The sequence below is a fragment of the Canis lupus genome, chromosome 38 (genome assembly GCF_003254725.2).
Source record: "Canis lupus dingo isolate Sandy chromosome 38, ASM325472v2, whole genome shotgun sequence".
NCBI classification, from domain to species: Eukaryota; Metazoa; Chordata; class Mammalia; order Carnivora; family Canidae; genus Canis; species Canis lupus.
The window spans coordinates 22,246,904-22,265,697 of NC_064280.1; the positions used below are offsets into that span (position 1 = coordinate 22,246,904).

Here is an 18,794-nt window from a genome sequence, read left to right on the forward strand (position 1 = left end):
GCTCAGGTCGTGATCCCAGGGTCCTGGGATCGAATTTCCTATCAGGGCTCCCCACAGGGAGCCTGCTTCTCCCTCTGCCTGTGTCTCTGCCTCTCTGTCTCTCATGAATAAATAAGTAAAATCTTTAAAAAAAAAAAAAAAAAGAGGAAGACAATGAGGAAGAGAAGGGAACTAGCACACATCAAGCGTCCGTACTATATCAAATACCATATTTTATATACACTATGCTGTTTTGCCACTTGGAAAATATGTGAGACATTTAAGTCAAGATCCCCCCCAGGGTAAACTCTGAGATGGAGGTACGTGAGCAGCAAGTGCACCGAGGAATACGTGTGAAGTCAACACCTGTGGGAAATGAAGGACAAAGGACCGAGCAGAGGGAGAAATTGAACTCTGGAAGCACTTAGAACAAAGGCCTCAGCTGACTATCCGAGGAGCCTGGGAGCTGGGATGCCCCTAAGGGCTGCTCCAAACTGAGGCAAGGAGACTAGACCTTTATTCCCTTTCAGTGACCAGCTGAGCAGTTGTTGGATGTGGGTGGTTCTCGGGGAAGCAACTGGCTGAAGGCGGCTCCCAAGGTGAGACTGGACTGCAAGCTGTCAGGCACTGACGCTTCTAGTAACTGGGGAATGGTTGCTTTGGTCCGCAGGCCCGAGCAGTACATCATAGCACCCATTTCATGAGGAAACTTGCAGTGTGCTATTTTATAGATGAGGAAGCTGAGTTTCCCCAACAGTGTGATTTATCCCGGGCCCCGCTAGTGGTGAATGAAATCCCTGTAGTTACAATTCGTACTTTTCTGACTCCATGCTCCTTTGACTACAAATACTTCTGCAATTAGAAAAACATCCATTGGCGTTAGGTCAAACCTGAACCCTCAGGGACTTTGGGTGGCCCCACAAGCTATCACACTCATTAATCATTAGAGGAAAAATTATACCTAATCCATAGTGGGGCCGAGTAGGTCTTAGAGATTTTTGAGAACAGATAGTTAAGTTTGGAGATCTGTGGGACCTCCAGGTGAAAGCCAGGACAAGCAAAGCAGGACCATGTTTATGGCAGGCCCAGCATAAGTCTTTGTAGAAGACTGGTAGCTGGACAAGCCAGCAAGGCGGCAATCACAGACCTGGGGGCCAGTGGCCAGAAGTGGCTGGCGAGCTAGAGAGCTCAGTGGCTGATGGGAGTGGGACTGAGGGAAGGGGGAACGAGAGGGCCTTAGGGGCAAATGGAGGCAGTTCCTAAGAAAAGGACAGGAAATACAAAGAAGTCAAGGGTCATGGGTACTTACTGATAAAGACATTAGGATATGGTGTGCAGAACCCAGGATATGGTGTGTAGAACCCAGAAAGAATGATCAAGGCTTGGCCAGACAGCATGTCTTCCAGGCCTGGGTGGCAGGAAGTGGTGGACCTCATGTTCAAGTGCTGTCCCTGTTACTGGTTTACCGTGTGACCTAAAAGTTATCAGCTCTGTAAGACTCTGTTTCCTCATCTGTGGATTGGGGGTGGTAGTAGGAAGGTCTAGACCCGATGCAGAGCCCGTGGGAAGCGGAGCTGTTTCTGCTGTGGGATTCTCTTATATGTTTCCGCGCCCTGCCCGTGCCCTAGCATGCCTGTGTGAGCACATTTAGAACCCAGGCGGGTCCTTGTACCTTGAGCAGTCCAGTAAGCGACATAGGAAGCACCACGATTGCCCCTTTTTCTCAGCCTTCCAGCTCAGCGGGGAATGGTGGACACTGTGACGCGGGAACACGTCTCCAGAAGGCCCCGTGGAAGGTGTCAGTTGGGGGGAAAGCTGAGGAGGACAGCAGGGTCTCAGGGTGGCTTCTGAGCACGCAGGGTTTACTAGCTCAGCCACTTGGGGTCCAGGTAAGACCAGAGTGTAGCGGTTTAATAGCCTTTACCTCGGTCTAGCCTGAGAACAGGATGCTGGGAGGCATCTTCCCCAAAGGCCGCACGGCCCAGAGAGGAGCCTGCCCTTCCTGACGCGGGGACCCCCAGAGAAATCCCCCAGGACGGAGCCGCCGCGCATTGTGCTAACCCTGTTATCTTGCTTAACGAAGCAAACAGTTAAAATAAGGAAGGAATCTTCTGAGTATGGGCTATACCTTGACCCCATGGAATATCTTCTGCAGCTTAGCATTTTAAATAATCCTGTGACCTTCTTTTGGTTTTATTGGTTTTATGGCAAGATAACTAATAATTAATACAACATTCTTTAAGAAATCCCGTTCATAGAGCTAAGCAGCAGCATATAATAATACATCTTTATACGTGACGTTAAATAAAAAAAAAAACACAAAAGTGTGTGCAGAGCCATCATTTTAGTCACAAATGTGCTCATGGAAGGAGTAGCCCTACTGAGGCAAGAAGAAACTTCCGTGCTGGGCCCCAGTGTCTTGACTGCATTTGTCATTTAGAATTAGCCCAACTATCAAGTGTTTATTGATGATGACACCCAGAGACATTTTTTTTTCACTTGAAACGTCATAATAATACAGTAAAAGAATAAATTGAGGTGACCAGACTCATCTTACGGAGCGGGGACTCTACAAGTATTTTTACAGTCAGTTAAATTAATTAAAGAATAACTAATTACTATGCTGTGTGATCTCGATCTCAGCTTCAAATCCCTCCACAGGTGGATTTTGCGAAACTGAATCGAGTGAGGCTAAGGGCTCATTTCACATTTTCATTCTGTTTCACATTTTCTGTTCTGATTTATATCTAATTGTATGGCTCTTCCTATGTTTTATACGCTGATGGTCTTTATGAAATGTGATTTTCTACCCTGAGATGTTCGATTACTTTATAACAGAGCTTTTAAATACTTGTTGCAGAAAATTCGCCTGGCTGTCTTAAATTGCTGAAAGTTCTGAATGGCCCATAACATGCTTCATCTCTAATTTATGCTGCAGAGTTCCTGTTGCCTGTCATGGGGAAACCCAGGAACGACATTCATTGCCAGAGCGCCGACAGCGTTCTAGGCCAGATCCCTGATGGTCGTCCCTGATCTTGACCACAAGGTAGTACTTTCTGAGCATCAACCACTGCATGTGGTTCATCATCTAATCACTCATGCCCACGTTCAGGAAACAGTGAAACCAAGAGATAGCAAGTGCAACATGGTTGCCACATGCCAGGCTCTTGCCCGAGCACCTTACGTGAATTGACATCGTTTAGTCCCCTACAACCCCGTGAGGTGTTTCCTTATCTCTGTGTTACTGATGAGGAAAGAAGGGTTCAGAGAGATGATGCAACTTGCCCGAAGCCACATGATTTATAACTAACAGACTGGGGACTTAAACCCAAGCCCCTCTGGGTCACAGAGCCAGAGCTCTGAGCCAGTCTACTCTAGTGCCAGATACTCTAGTGCCTCCTAAACAAAGAGCTGGAGATCTGCAAACCTGAGAGCAGTTGTGACAACGTTAGAAGACTATGGAAGATTTTATGGTGGTGGTTCTTCTTCTTCTTCTTCTTCTTCTTCTTCTTCTTCTTCTTCTTCTTCTTCTTCTTCTTCTTCTTCTTCTTCTTCTTCTTCTCCTTCTCCTCCTCCTCCTCCTCCTCCACCTCCTCCTCCTTCTTCTTCTTCTTCCTCTTAAGATTTATTTATTTGTTTTAGATAAGTAGAGAGAGAGAAGAGGGGGCAGAGAGAGTGAGAGAGAGAGAGAGAATCTCCAGCAGACTCTTCATTGAGCACAGAGCCCAACCTGGGGCTGCATCCCAGGACCCTGAGATTGTGACCTGAGCTGAAATCAAGAGTCAGACTCTTAGCTGACTGAGCCACCCAGGTGTATCTCTTTCTTCACTTAAAATGTTCTTCAATACTGTATGACATTTGACATTTGAAAAAGAGGAGAACAGAACCCTAATATTTTAAAATCCCGTGTCCTACATATCCTGCTCTTAACTAGAAATGTTATTTGATAAAGTCATTCAAGTGGTTGATAATTAAATATGCAAGTCCTTGCATGATTATATCGTTAAGGGATGTTGAGAGTCATTATATTTAAATCTGATAGAATGTTTTCCTCATGGTGAGCGTGGGAGCAGGCAAGTGTGTGGAGAAGAGGAAGCTACTGGACCTCCCTGCTGTGCTCCATGTGAGGGTATCCCCACGCTTTGTCACTCTCTCCAGCGATCCCAGCTAGAGTTCTTCACTGAAGTCCCCTAGTCCATAGCTCCATTTTTTAAAAATTTTTATTTATTTATGATAGTCACAGAGAGAGAGAGAGAGAGAGGCACAGAGACATAGGCAGAGGGAGAAGCAGGCTCCATGCACCGGGAGCCTGATGTGGGATTTGATCCCGGGTCTCCAGGATCGCGCCCTGGGCCAAAGGCAGGCGCCAAACCGCTGCGCCACCCAGGGATCCCTCCATAGCTCCATTTTTAAGCTGCTCAGGTGTCCTAGATTTTCCTTCTTTCCTGGACTCATGTCAGGTCAGTCCACATCACTGGCATGTCAGTGCAGGAATCCCACCACATACGTGGCCTGTGAGCACTTCAGAAGGTCATTCAGTGGCCTCACGGAGCATGCAGTTCCCTCCTCCCCAGCTGTCTCTATCTCCCAGGAAAGTGATCACTGCTTAGGGACTGGGACTATTCAGAAAGGAATAAATCCTGCTTCTTGCCAAGCTTTGCAGGAAGAGTGCTTGGTGGACTTGCCAAAGAGCCTTCTAGAACTGCTGAAGAGGAGGCCTTAGTTTGAGCTTTGTATGTAGAGAAGAACAAGGCTGACCACGGTCATCCAGGGTTTGTAGCGTACTTTGCAAATATCGTTATGTTTATCACTCTATCTAAGAAGGTAGATCGGAGCTCTGGGAGCAGCTTTTGTGCACAGAAAAAGTCTGAGGTTGGTGACTCAACAGCAGTGTCATTGGTTCCTAAACTCGGTTCCTTCCTAGAAGGAGTGGAATGGCGTGGGCATTTCCCTCTTTCTAGCAGTTTATTCCAGTAGAAAGCAAGCCGGCAAACTACATGGCTGCCACGTAGGGTAATTTGGGGGATGCTAGGAAGCACCCTCAGCCCTACCAAGAATACTTCTCAAAGAGCTGTAGAGACCACAGGGTGAAGAGAAATTTAGAGTCAGTCCAAGGAAGGCTCAGAAGGGACAGATCCCCACATACTGGCTCTAGGGTCTGGAAAGAGGGCAGGAGCGTCAGTGTAAGGGACAAGAGTTTGGGGAGATAATGCTCGGATTACAGATGCCCATGGATATCTCTCCTCAACCTCAGGATTTTAGTGTTCTGACCCAGACCTGAGCCCTGGAGAAGGCGCTGATTGGGGAAACCTGCGGAAGACCTTGGTGTGAGCAATCTCAGCATCACAGGCCAGGTAAAGGCCAGAAATCACTGCCAGGGGCATCTTCACAGGCCACACTGGGCCACATCCTCAGCTCCCCTTTCTGAACCTGGGTCACTCAGCACATCTATTTGCTCAGGAGGTGGCTACCGGTGTGAACCCCGAAGCTAAAGATGGTGGGTAACACCTCGGCTTCGGTCTGGGCCTCGGTCTGGGACAGAGACACCTCATGGCCTGGTTTCTTCCCCCTTGCCCCGCAGCTCCTACAGCCCCAACCCACTGAAGGGCTGTCTGCTCGACTGGTCTGCTCAGTCTCTGTATCAGACACCTGTCCTGTGTGTGGGTTCCTCATCTCACCCAGCACGGCTGAGCCAGGGTGTTTTTTCCAGTGATTTCCCCGGGCTGATTTTAGACTCTGCAATGAGGTCTCCTAGGAGATGTTTCAGACTTTGGGGAAATTTTGTATTTTCATTCTGTTTTTGTGGGGTTTTTGTTGTTTTTTTTTTTGTTTGTTTGCTTTGTTGTTGTTGTTGTTGTCTTGTTTTGTTATTTTACTTATTCCCATGGATGTGCTTATTGGGTTCCAAGCAGCCACGTCATCTGGTCTGTCCCTAAGTGATCCTTCCCTGTGGTGCTGGCTCATTTTATACAGACCTCTCTTGTTCGAGGCCGTGATGAGCCACAGTCTTCAGCTGGGAAGCCAGGATGCTCAGGGCACCGAGCCGCAGGCACCTTCAGGCAGATCATTTTGCCACGGTAGCCATAAAGTGTCAGGAGAGAGAGTAGGGGGATGTTACAACCCCCTGTTTAGGAGTAGGAGACAACCTCATTGTGCAGCCCATCTGAGACTGTTTGGGGAGGCCTCCTTTCCATAGACATTCGGTCCTCCCCAATCTCAGAGTGGGTTCCATGCAGCCAAAGGGAAGGAAGTGCTGCTTTGTCACAAATGAGGGAAGTAAGGGGCAGGAAATGCTGCTCGCTCAGGATTCTCCTGTTGCCCATACCTTCACCTGTGCCGGAGGGAATGTCCTATGGATGACAGGCAATTGACCAATGATTGGTTAAGTTTCTCGCCCAGGGTAATGGAAGTGGTATGGTGAGTGGATAGAGCCCAGACCCGGGAGTTGGGTATTACAGGACTTGAATCCAATTCTTCCATTTTGGAGACTCCGAGCCATTAGACAAGTTATTTAGCAGCTCTGTACCCCAAGCTGTAAAATAGTGATAATTATACTTGCTTTCTCCTGTTAACAAAAAATTAATGAAATGATCCATGTGGAAGCCCCAGGTATCCAGGGAGTTCAATCAGCAGGATTTCCTTCATCCTTACCTTCTTGCGTGTTCATGGGGATAATGAGTACACTCCAGGGAAAGAGAAAGAGGTTTTGACTAGGAGTCAGGGTTTCCAAGTTTGGTCTAGTTCCTGTCTTCCATCACCACCAGCTCTGCCTCCTTCATAACGCATGTGTTTTGTTTTTTCTTTTTCTTTTTTTTTTTTTTACAAGTGTATTGTTTAATTTCCACATGTTTTTGGGATTTTCTTGTTGTTGTTTTTTTTGTCTTTGTTGTTATGGATTTCTAGTTTAAGCCCTCTGTGGTCTGAGAGCAGACAACGTATGATTTCTATTCTTCTAAATTTGTTAAGGTGTGTGTTATGGCCCAGAAGGTGGGTTATCTTGGTGAACATTCCATGTGAGCTTGAGAAGAAAGTGTATTCCGCTGTTACTGGGTGATGTAGTCTGTAGGTGTCAGTTATATCTGATTATTTGGTGGTGGTGTTGAATTCAATGGTGTTCTTACTGATTTTTTGCCTAATGGGTCTATTTCTGATGAGGGGTTTTGAAGTCTCCAGTTATGATAGTGGATTCATCTATTTGTCCTGCTGTCCACCAGAAGCCAATCTGGTCTCACTTTTTTTGAGCCACTCTGACAATCTCTTTTAATGGGTTCATTGAGACCATTGACATTCAAAATGATTCTTGATATTGTTGGAATAATATTTGCCATATTTGTTACTGTTTTCTATTTGTTGCCCTTGTTCTTTGTTCCTATTATTGCCTTTCACTCATTTTCTGCCTTTTGTGGTTAATTGAGCATTTTATTTTCTTTCTTATTGTGTACATTATATATTTTTAGTGGTTGCTCTAGGTTTCGCAATATACATTTATAACTAATCCAAGCACATTTTCAAATAACACTATACTGCTTCGTGGGTAGTGTGAGTACCTCGTATAACAAAATAATCCTAAGTCCTCTCTCTTATCCCTTGTATCATTGTCTATTCATTTCACTTATATGTAAGCATTCAGCAACATGTATATACATATATACACATAAGCATCTATATATATATGAACTATACATAAGCACACATAATTGAATACGTTGTTGCTATTATTATTTTGAACAATGCGTTATTTGGTAAATCAATTAAGAATTTAAAAAAGTTAAGTTTTCATTTTATCTTTGCTTATTCCTTTTCTGATTCTTTTCCTTTCCTTACGTAGATCTGAGTTTCTGACCTATATTATTATTATTTTTTTACTAAAGACCTTTTTGAACATTTCTTGGAAGCCAGAACTACTGGCAACACATTCCCTCAACTTTTGTTTGTCCAAGAAAGTTTTTATATCCCTTTCACTTTTGAAAGATAATTTCTCAATTTCTCAGGATTCAGAATTCTAGGTTAGTGGAGTGTTTCCTTTTTCCTTTCTCTCAACTCCTTACATATTTCACTCTATTCTTATTTATAGCCAGTGTTTTTTTTTTTTTTTAAGTTAAAGAAGTGTACAATGTCAAAGAATCATATTGCAACCTCATTTGCTCATCAGTGACAATGACTTTTCACTGAATACTGGAATACTACTTCCTCATATTTTGTATGCTATTCATATCAAGGTTACAGTCATGACTGTAACTGTACACTTTTAAGTTTAATCATTCCCTTTTCTTTATCACTTTGTTACATTCAGAAAATCCACAAAACATTAAGCCAAAGCTCTGATTCCATCACTTACCAATTTCCAAGGTATATATGTTCCCACCCTGGCTGAGTTCAAGCTACCAACGTGGTGTCATTGAATGCAGGGTTGGAAGAGCAGTGCCGCAGCCCATATGATATCTAGTATATCATTTCCACCACAGAGATACAATAGATGGAAATGTCCTCAAGAGCATAGATAATAGTAAAATGTTGTGAACTAATTAGGAAGTAATGAATTTCGAGTTTTTATTCCCTTAGTTTTAATATAATTTAATTGTAAGTTCTTATAATTTGAATTTTTAATAAAAGTAATGTTTATCAACCGTCAAGCTTGCAAGATTCCTGAAAACTTTTAACACTTGGTTCTCACAAGTTGGTACACGCTGGCTCCCCGCACACTTACCAGGTAGTATTGTGGGGAAGATGCTTGGGTGTCACATGAGAGAGGGAGAAAAACAGTGAGGATAAAGAGCAAATTCACACCAATCATGAGCTCTTGTTACGCTAATTTTCTCAGGGCGGCCCATTGGAGAATGCCTCTGATCTGTTAAAATGGCACTGAGGGGGGCACTCGACAAGGGATGAGCACTGGGTGTTATGCTATATGTTGGCAAATTGAACTCCAATAAAAAAATTAAATTAAAAAAATAAAATAAAATGGACTTTAAAAACAAGAGATGAGGGATGCCTGGGTGGCTCAGTGGCTGAGCGTCGCCTTCAGCTCAGGGCATGATCCTGGGTCCTGGGATCGAGTGTCGCATTGGGCTCCCTGATTAGGATCTTTGAAAAATCTTAAAAAATAAAAGTGAAAACAAGAGACTGGCCTTTCAAAGTCTCTTCCTGAACACAGGTAAGAGCATCTTTCCAGTGTTTTGTGTTTTGTTTAGTTTTTAAATTTTATTTGCCATGAGAGCACAGGGAGAGAGGCAGAGACACAGGCAGAGGGAGAAGCAGACTCCCTGCGGGGAGCCCAATGCGGGACTCGATCCGGGGACCGCGGGGTCACGCCCTGGGCCCAAGGCAGACGCTCCACCGCTGAGCCCCCCCTGGGCACCCCTCCAGTGTTTCATTTTGTCAGCTTAACTCATGGAAAAGTGCAGGTTTTTCTTCCCAGTTCTAGCCCCTTCCTCCCACAAATAGAGGCGCCCTCTTGGTGCACAGCTCAGAGCTCACGGAATCCTAGGGTGAGGGGCCCAGCTGGGAAACTGGGCTTCTGCCCCCCCCCTCTTGTTTCTGTGGCTTGGGCATCAGGGCCCAACCGCATGTGGAGGTGTCTCCCGAGTTACGGGACAGATCAGACACGAGACAGAAGAAGTCTTTAGAGCTCGGTCATCCAAGTCGGCCCGAGTGGGGGGAGTGGGGGAAGCGGGGGGGGGCCCCCCAGCCTGCGAGGAGGCGCCTGCTGCTCACTCCTTTCCTGGCCTTAGCAGGCTGAACATTTGACTCGGACTTCTCGGGAACAGCCAAGCGATTTAAAGGCTGAGAGCCGATGAGCAATCCGTGAGACTCAGGCAGAAAAAGTCCCAGCGACACAGGAAGCCATCTGGTTCCTGCTGCACAGCAGGCGACAAGCGCCCTTGCGCGACCCGGGTCTCGCCCTCCGCCGGCCCCTTCCCTGTCTCCCTGGCCGATGGATTCCAGGGGCTTCCTCTCCCTGCGCTGCCTGCTGGTCCTCGCCCTGGCGTCCAAGCTGAGCTGTGGGACAGGTAGGTGCTCATCTGCTTGAGGAGGCGGGCGCTGCCGTCCGGCCAGGAGCCAGGGGCGCCCACGGGTGCAGACAAGCTGCAGGGCTGGGGTGCGCTGCCTCGCCTCGGGGCTTGGCGCTGCCTTCCTCCTGGCTCTTTCAGAGACGAGGGATCAGAGCCGGGTCCTGAGCTCCAGGGCTCAGCCCCACCAGCCCTGGTTTCCGAGGAACCCGAGCACCTCAAGTCACAGGGACCGTCACATCCCAGACCAGCCTCCAGGCAGGAGGTCCTGGCCAAGGCTCCGGGTGATCGGTGGGGTTTGCATCTGCAAAGACCCGGCTAAGGTGCTGGAGCCTGGGCCGGAGCCTGGGGAGAAGGTGATTCCCCCATCCCTGCCCTTGACGGGGATGCTCTCATGCGCGGACAAAGCAGAGCCACCGTCCAATGCAAGGAAGGACTGTAGTGGGAAGAGAGCGTAGAAGTGAAAACCTTAGGCATCAGCTGAGAACAGCCGGCGGCCACTATGTGGTCAACTGGTGGCTGCTTTCCTGGAAGAGAACCTCTCCAGGCAGCAAGAGGGGGAGGGCCGGGGTTTCGGGTGTCCAGGGCTGGTTACAGTAAGTGGGAAATGCAAATTGGGAACTGTCAGTGGTCAAGGCAGCTCCAGTGGGGCACCAGACACGCCACACAGCATTTGGGGCTGCGCTCGGCTCTTGTCCTTCTGGCTTGTGCTCCTCCAAAGATGAGCTGCAGTTCTCCGTGAATAGTATCAGGGCTGTGGGAAAAGGTGTTCAAGACAGAAAAAGCCGTGCAAGAGGTGAATGGCTTCTCCATCCACTCAAGTGGGCTCGCTGAGGAGTGTTGCAGTGCCCGGAGGCTGCGTAGACTAGGGGAGGCAGCCTGGGGTGGAAGCGGCCTTAGGGAAGGGGGGAAATCCTGAGGCTCTGGGTGTTTTGCACTTGGGGTTTTCAAGACCGCAGATCCATTAAAGACTTTTCCAGGAAAAGCCCAGAGACGCACTAGGGATGCTGAAGAGGCTGCACACAGGATCTATCTTCTGCTAGACTCCCAGATAAAGACGCCCTTCCTTGACTGGCGTTTCCCTCGGAACCAGGCAGACCCATAGCTCTTGTTTTCTGAGGTCTCCGGGAAGGGATGATTGAGCTCGGGGCTCAGAAAGCCGAATGGGGGCAGCCCTGGGGGCCCAGTGGTTTAGCGCCGCCTGCAGCCCAGGACGTGACCCTGGAGACCCTGGATCGAGTCCCGCGTCAGGCTCCCTGCATGGAGCCTGCTTCTCCCTCTGCCTGTGTCTCTGCCTCTCTCTCTTTCTCTCTCTCTTTCTCTCTCTCTCTCTGTGTCTCTCATGAATATATAAAATCTTAAAAAAAAAAAAAAAAAAGAAAGCCAAATAGAACCTCTTGAAGCCACCCCAGAGAGAGCCAAGCCTTGCCAGGTGCACCCCACTTGTGACTTTACCATTCGGGCATAGTTCTTAGTGACTATCGGGAGTGATGGGGTTGGACAGTGGGCTGGACGTTTTAAATCTGTGTGCTTGCTTGTCCGCTGGGCAGCCTGGCCCAGGGTGTCTCCATGGCCCCGGTAGGGGCAACCGCTCCATGTAGGCTTGGGGTCCCCAATTAGTGAAAAGCAGCCCAGCCCCGTGGGCGTGTCTACCCAACCATCAGTGGCCGGCTTCCTTGCCTTCTGTTTTCTTTGAAACATGTGCAAAATTTTTAGTGTTTTTATTTTTAAATATACACCCATTTGTGAAATTCCGATTAAACACAGAGGGAAATGCTTTGCTAGGGGGACAGGTCAACCATGACAGTTACTCAGCCAAGAAGCTCTATTCATGTCAAATCAGGACCCACTCTCCTTCCCATCTGTATCAGCTTGCCTTCCAATTAATTCTGTCAGAATTGTAAGATCAAAAGTCCACATGTCCCTCTCCCCAATAAGGTAAATTTTCCATTCCCTCAATGGTATTTATTTTTAAAAATAATCTTTATTTTGGGGGCAATTTTGGGTTCACAACAAGAGTGAGCAGAAGGTACCAAGATTTCCCCCTACTCCCACACTTGCATAGCATCCTCCACGAGGGGGGACGCATCTGTTAAAACTGGTGATTTGCCCCAAGGGGATTTTGTTTTCCTTCTGCTGGTCCACCTCACCTCCTTGACACACAAGAAGGACAAGTGTGTGGGTTCCAGACTTGGCCCCTTTGTTCATTGGCCCATTCTACCTCAAGACATAGGTCTAAGCATTTCTATTGCTCAAAAGCTTTAAGACTGGGTTGTAATGCCATCACCATCACATCTCCAGTTCCAGACTGGAAATCAGAACATCAGGGCTGGTTGATTTTATCCATAGATTGACTTTGGACAACCCCACTGAGCAACTCTCTATTAAAGACACGTGATGTGACAGGCATTGTGCAAGGTGTGGGGGAAGCAAAATTAACAACCACAGCCCCTGCCCAGCACCTGGCACAGTATCTGGTACCTGAGAGCCCCTCCACAAATGATTATTGAGTGAATAAGAACAGTATGTACAGCCTGCTTGCTATGCAGCAGGAGCTGCTCTAAGTGCTGTGTGTATTATTCATTTAATTCTCACACCAACTCTATGAGCTACGTATTATTATTATTACCATGTGATGAGAGGAGGAATGAGAAGCACAGAGTAGTTTTTCTCTGTAGTCACACAGCCTGACTTCAGAGGCCCCAATAAATGAAACTGGATAAACTTATGTTTGGTGGGGGTGGAGGTATGTTAAAATTTGTATTCAGGTCCCATGGTAAAAATTAGACTATGCTATCTGTAATTGGAGCATGTAAGTTTATTTTAATCGAATTGAAATGAAGTATAGGGATATCCAAAAGGGGAAATAAGTTGATAAAATTATAGAAGGAAGCAGAGGGTATATGGAAGTATTCGATCTGGAATTTGGAAAGTGGGTAGGAAGTTTCATTCCATGAGTTTTCATTTAATTTTTTTGTTAACTATTTTTTTCAAAGAATATCATACATATGTCTATAAAACTCCAACAGTACAAAAGGGCATACGCAATGGAGACAAATCCCCTTACTGTCCCTCCTGCTGGAGGCAACTGCTACCATCAGTTCCTTGTGTGTCTTCCCAAATATATACATTAGATTTTTATAGGGCCTGAAGGGAGTATTCCAGATGAAGGCATCAACGCAGAGGTGAGCTGTTGCGAGTGTTCAGGGGGTTGGCAAGTGGCCTGCTGAAGCTTGAAGCCTAGGGTCCATAGCCAACCCTTTTCCATCTCCTCACCTGGCAAGCGGGGAGCAGGATCCCCATCATTTTCCCCCACACTGTACTTCTTAGGGAAGTTATAAAGATGAAACAGAGTACATTCTGATTTTGGAGAGAAGGGATCTTAGACTCTGTGCTGTCCATTGCTCACTCATTCTATTTTTCATTCTCTCAAGCAGCAAGGGTCTACTGAGTTTCTACTATGTCCCAGGTAGGTGTTAGGACTATACGTGGGCAAAAGAGAGCCACTACTCTCAGAAGCTTATTCTTGAGTGAGGATGACAGGCATAGAATCAGAGGTAAAAGCGTGATGAGTGATATGAAGGGGACATATAAAGGCGCTAGAGGCACTGGCAGGGAGGCCCAGACAAAGCTAGGGGTCAGAGGCAGAGATCCAACGGAGAGGAGTCAGGGAAACAGGGCGGTAACAGGCGTTCAGAACATGGAAATGCAAGTATTCTGAGTCAGAAAGACCCAACAGCATCAAGGAATGGGAGGAAAGAGGATGGTTCATGGGACTGCAGGTTAAAAAGCAAATTTTCTTCCTGGGCCTAGATATTCTGAAAGAAGTGTGAGGCCTATTGAGTCTTGTCCCCGCCCCACTCCCTGAAAGCAATGCTGTGACAAGATGCCACAAGCACAACAAGGGGGGGTGGAGGTTATTGTTATGTAGAATCCCATCTTGTGAAGGGTTGGCCAAATGCGGTCAAGTTCAGGAAAATATCCATGGGTCCATGTGAATCACTCTACTTTCTAAGTAGAATTACCCTTGAAGAAAGTGAGTTGGTGTGAATAGCTGCAAATGTTTCCTCCAGACTTTTGAGTAAACAGGGGGGACTGAATCACAGGCTCACTGGAAAACTCGCATCAGGCAGTAGGATGTTTCAGGAGTGGGGATTCCACTTGAAGTCTTCTGTGAACCACTTTAAAGTCCCCACTTGTTTTTCCATTTGTGCTTAGGTGGAGCTGGTTTCTAGTACCCCCGCCTCAGACCCAGCTACTCACACACACTCAGTTGTGAGATCACCATTCTTCACATGGGTTGCAGGGCGTGAGGGTCTCTTCCTGACCGAGTTTTGATTCCACTCCCTGTGTGGCCACTCCACTCAGCCTGCCCTCTCATCTGCTCCTTCTTTTTCTAGTTTCTTTCCCTTCCTATTTTCTTTCTTTGATTTCTTTGCTTTGGGGGTAGGGAGGGCTTCTCCCTATCCCATCTTATATACTTCCTTCCCCTCACTTTTCCTTTATCATTTTGAGTCTCCACCAATCTCACCCTAATTTCAGCCCAGGTGGACTGCCTATTGTTTTCTCCCAATCTCTGGATGTCTAGCCTGATACTACCTGGCCACTTTAAGGGACAGTGTTGGGATTTCAGGGCATTTTGTTACCAAGAACATCTGGACCAGTTTGTCCAATTCTCTATCAACCCGTCTGAGCCACAAGTCAATTGTGTCCTAATTAGATGGCTGCTTTACCTAAGCAGGCAGTTTTGTTTTACTTCTCTGGCTTCCTTATCAACTAAGCCAATCTATGCTCTCTGAGTCATGGGCTCCTTCTTTTATGAGAACTAGCTTAAGGTTAAGTTCAATTACATATTGGGCAAAGCTGAATAAAAGAGGTTTTAGTCAGGTGATGTAGCTTTCAGCACTCATATTTTGAACAGATATTTATTAAAAGCCTACCGTATACCAACTATTATCATAGGACTTAGAGACAAAACAATGAACAAAATGAAATTCTTCCTCTTGAAGAGTTTGCATGCCAGCCAGGGACACATAAATAAAATAAAATAAAAGCATGTATCACAGACAGTGGTAAGTGTTCAATCAGAAGGGGCGCTATTCTATATAGGATGGTCAGGGTAGGTTTCTCAGAAGAGATGATTTTTTTTGAGCAGAAACCTAAAATAAAGTGAGGGAGTAAGCTATCCAGATATACAAGGAAAGATATATCCAGAGAACAGCAAAAGTAAAATCTCTGAGGTGGGAATGTTCTTGACGAGGTGTGTGAGCCAGTGCCACCACCATAGTGCAGTGAGTGGAGAGAGGGCAGGAGAGGGGTCAGAGTCTTTGAAGCCATAACAAAGCCTATGGATATTTTTTCTATGAGTGCTAGAAAGCCCTGGAAGTTTCAAAGCAGGAGACAGACAAAATCTGACATGGGTTTAAAACATGACTCTGTCTACTGTATGGGATGCTGGGAGATTAGTTGGAAGCCAATGGCCGTGCCAGGCTGTGACAATGGTGGCAGAAATGAGGGAGGTTGAAATGCTAGGATTGCAGACATATTATTCTGAAGGTAGAGCCAACAGGATTTGCTGATAGACTCCTTATGGAGGATGAGAGAAGGAAAGGAGTCAAGGATAATTCCAAATGTTTTGGTCTTAGAATCTGGGGGAGTTGTGATGCTTGTTGGTGGAAGGCATTATGGAACCAAGAGTTCATTTGCCAAGTTTGCAATGCCCCTCAGACCTCCAAATGCTGATCCATGTAGGCAGTTTGGGTGGGAGACGTATCTCTGCAAGCAGTCCAGAAGTATGGCAACCCATGCAACTGGATGAGCGTGGCTGGGAGAGAGATCTGAGCGCTGTGTCCTGGGATGCTCCAAAATTTAGAGGTCTTTAAGAACAGCAGGTTCCAGTCAAGGAGACTGAGAAGGAGCAGCCAAATAAATAGGAAGGAAACAAGGAGAGTGTGGTATTCCAGGGGTTGAATGAACGCAGCGTTTCAAAGAGGGACTGATAAACCATGCCAAGTGCTCCTGAGAAAGCAAGACGAGGATGGAGAATGGACTCGGCAACATGGCGTATACAGTGACCTTGATAAGAGTGGTTCCAGGGCATAGTAAGGAAGAGTGTCTGCTAAGAGTGAGTACAGGAAAACGAGTCATAAAATGTAAACAGGAAATATAAACACACATTAAAGGACTTTGCAATAAAGGAAAAGAGAGAAATGAGGCAGGGTCTAGGGGTGAAGGGGGTCAGGGAAGGGGTTTGTAAGATAAAGGAAGTCACAAGTTGGTACGTTGTATGTTGATGGAAATAACCCACAGCATTCTATACCAGTAATAAAGCTGCTGGTGCAAGGGATGGGGGCAACTGCAAGAGCGAAGGCTTGAGGTGGGTGAGTTTTCCGTGATGGAAGATGTTAACCTTAACGCAAGCAGAGATCATCCATCCAGGTAGATAGGTTTCTCGGAGGTAGTTTCAAATGGAAGTTCTCTTCTTGTTTCTTCTACTTTTTCAGTGTGATGAGAAGCAGAGTCACCAGCAGAGGTCACGGGTTTGAAAAAAGAGGAGGTGTTAAATAGTCAGCAGTAGGATCCTCTACAGTGATACAGTGATTTGAAAAGTTTGGTTTTGGGTTTCTTTCTTTCTTTTTTTTTTTTTTTGGTTGTTGTTGTTGGCTCAGCTCTTTTGAAAAAGAGACATAAAATAATTTCTCATCCTCAATACTAGGAACTATCTTATGGTATTTTTTTTAAATATATTTTTTTGTTTATTTGACAGAGAGAGATCATGCACAAGCAGAGGGAGCAGCAGGCAGAGGGAGAGGGAGAAGCAGGCTCTAAGCAGGAAGCCTGATGTGGGGCTCAATCCCAGGACCCTGAGATCATGACCTGAGCTGAGGGCAGATGCTGAACCGATGGAGCCGCCCAGGGGCCCCCCTTATGGTCCTCTTGAGAGCAAGAATTCCACAGTTTGAGCACTGGGCTCCCGACCTCCCTAGCTCCACATCCCTCAGACTTTTCTCTTTCTTCATTATCTGAAATGATGCTCTCTGGCCTCGGTTTCCTGGGCTCACAAGCTCAGAGTCAGCTTCAGTTGCTCTCTGCCCCTCATACTGCGTACCCGGTGGTGGTGAGAAGTCTGGCAAAGGAATGAGCAGACCTGGCTTCTAGTCCAGTTACTAGTTACATGACTTTCGGGATGTCACGTAACTTCTCCATGTCTTAACTTCTCTGTGCCTTAACTATAAATCTGAGTTGATGCAATTCTCTCCCAGATCAAAGAAACTCGGTGTCCTAATTAGTCTGTACATCTCTGTTGTAAGCAATTTTAAGATTTCCATTGGGATTTTTAAAATTTTGAGAATATGGTGGGACAGTCATGACCGTTCTTATAGGCTGCTAAGGATCTGGCAACTCCAGGGATAGCCCAAGAGGAGGAGGGAGCACCTCAATCTGTCATTCCTGATCCACAGACAGGATGTGATTCTCAAAGGCCTCTACAGTAAGGGGCTTCTTCTGGTTCCTCCCACAGGTGAGAGCTTGATGAATTGCCCAGAAGTCCCTGGGAAGTTGGGAAGCAGTTTGCAGCTGTCCTTGGCATCCGAAGGGATAAGCAAGAGGATGAACAAGAGCATCCACATCCTTGTCACAAGGGCGGAATCACCGGGAAACAGTATCAAGAAGAAAATAGTGTCTCTGGATCTGCCAGAAGGGGGGTCTCCACGCTACCTGGAAAATGGCTATAAATTTCATCTGGAAAACCTGACCCTGAGGATCCTGGAAAGCAGGAGGGAAAATGAAGGCTGGTACTTCATGACCCTGGAGGAGAACTTTTCAGTTCAACACTTTTGTCTGCAGCTGAAGCTCTATGGTAATAATGGGGCTTCCCCAGTCTGCACTGGGGGGCTGAGATCGTCCCTTACCTAAGGATTTAGCTGAGTCTCAGAAGCAAGGGTATTTAGGATTGGGACTGGCTCGAAAGAGCATCTAGTCCAGGGTGTTTGTGCTTCGGGAAGAAGTTTTAGAGAGTCACAAATCTTTTGTGTCCAAATTGCTCTTCGACGGTAGCTGACTAACACTAGTTACCCTTACCCCCATTTCCCAAAGAGAAGGAGACCAGCTGCCTATGGACTACAGGGCCTGGCGCCCCAAGAGTCTCAATTTGCAAATAAGACTTGGTTTGAAAAAAGGGCTTTCCTCTCTCTATTTTTAAAATGTTTGAATACCATCGATGGAGCTCAACCTCTTTTCCATAGACCAGGATCCTGAAATCCAGGGCGTGGTTGGCTGTGCTTACACACATCCTCATGGGTGGTTCCCTGCACTCGGGGCCCAGGAGAAGGAGAGCAGAAGCTCGGCCCGTCCGCCACTTGCACGCCCTGTGCTCTGGCGTAGGACCTCATCTACCTGGTGGAAGAGCGCTTGTTTCTCATTGAAACAGAGGCTCTGGTTATGAAGTCGCTTAGCTGCAGAACCTAATCTAGGCCCTTGGTCCATCTGAATCCAAGGCCAGTGCTTTCTTGAGCGACTTGAGCCCCTCTTGAACGCACCCAGAGTTTGTGTCTCTTAGGCCTAAACGGTCCTTTGAATTTCCAGGAATCCTGACAACAGCTACGTGGGTTGTCCTGCTTTCTCATAGAGAGACTTCCTTATCTCTGAGATGGGACAGACAGCTCCACCTCCCCAGCATTTCTTTGAAATCCTCAGGTGTCTACAGGAAGATGGCAACACCTTCCCCGCCCTTCCCGTAGCTCCAGCATCCCCCCTTCTTCCACATAGTGTATGCAGGCTCCTCTCAGCCCTCTGCCGGGTACCCGA

The 18,794-nt window shown here is 46.7% G+C and overlaps 1 protein-coding gene across 2 annotated transcripts in view; it reads left to right on the plus strand.

Annotated features, from left to right (window-relative positions):
• The first annotated feature begins 9,469 nt into the window (after nt 1–9,469).
• SLAMF1 (signaling lymphocytic activation molecule family member 1) overlaps nt 9,470–18,794 on the plus strand; it is a 34,772-nt gene continuing 25,447 nt past the window's right edge. The window contains exons 1-2 of one of the 2 annotated variants that reach the window (XM_025420777.3): nt 9,470–9,989; nt 17,509–17,847. In XM_025420777.3, coding sequence (XP_025276562.1) covers nt 9,914–9,989; nt 17,509–17,847 — 415 coding nt within the window. In that variant the 5' untranslated portion in view covers nt 9,470–9,913. The remainder of the gene's footprint in view (nt 9,990–17,508; nt 17,848–18,794) is intronic. The other variant, XM_035711271.2, reaches the window with a different exon arrangement.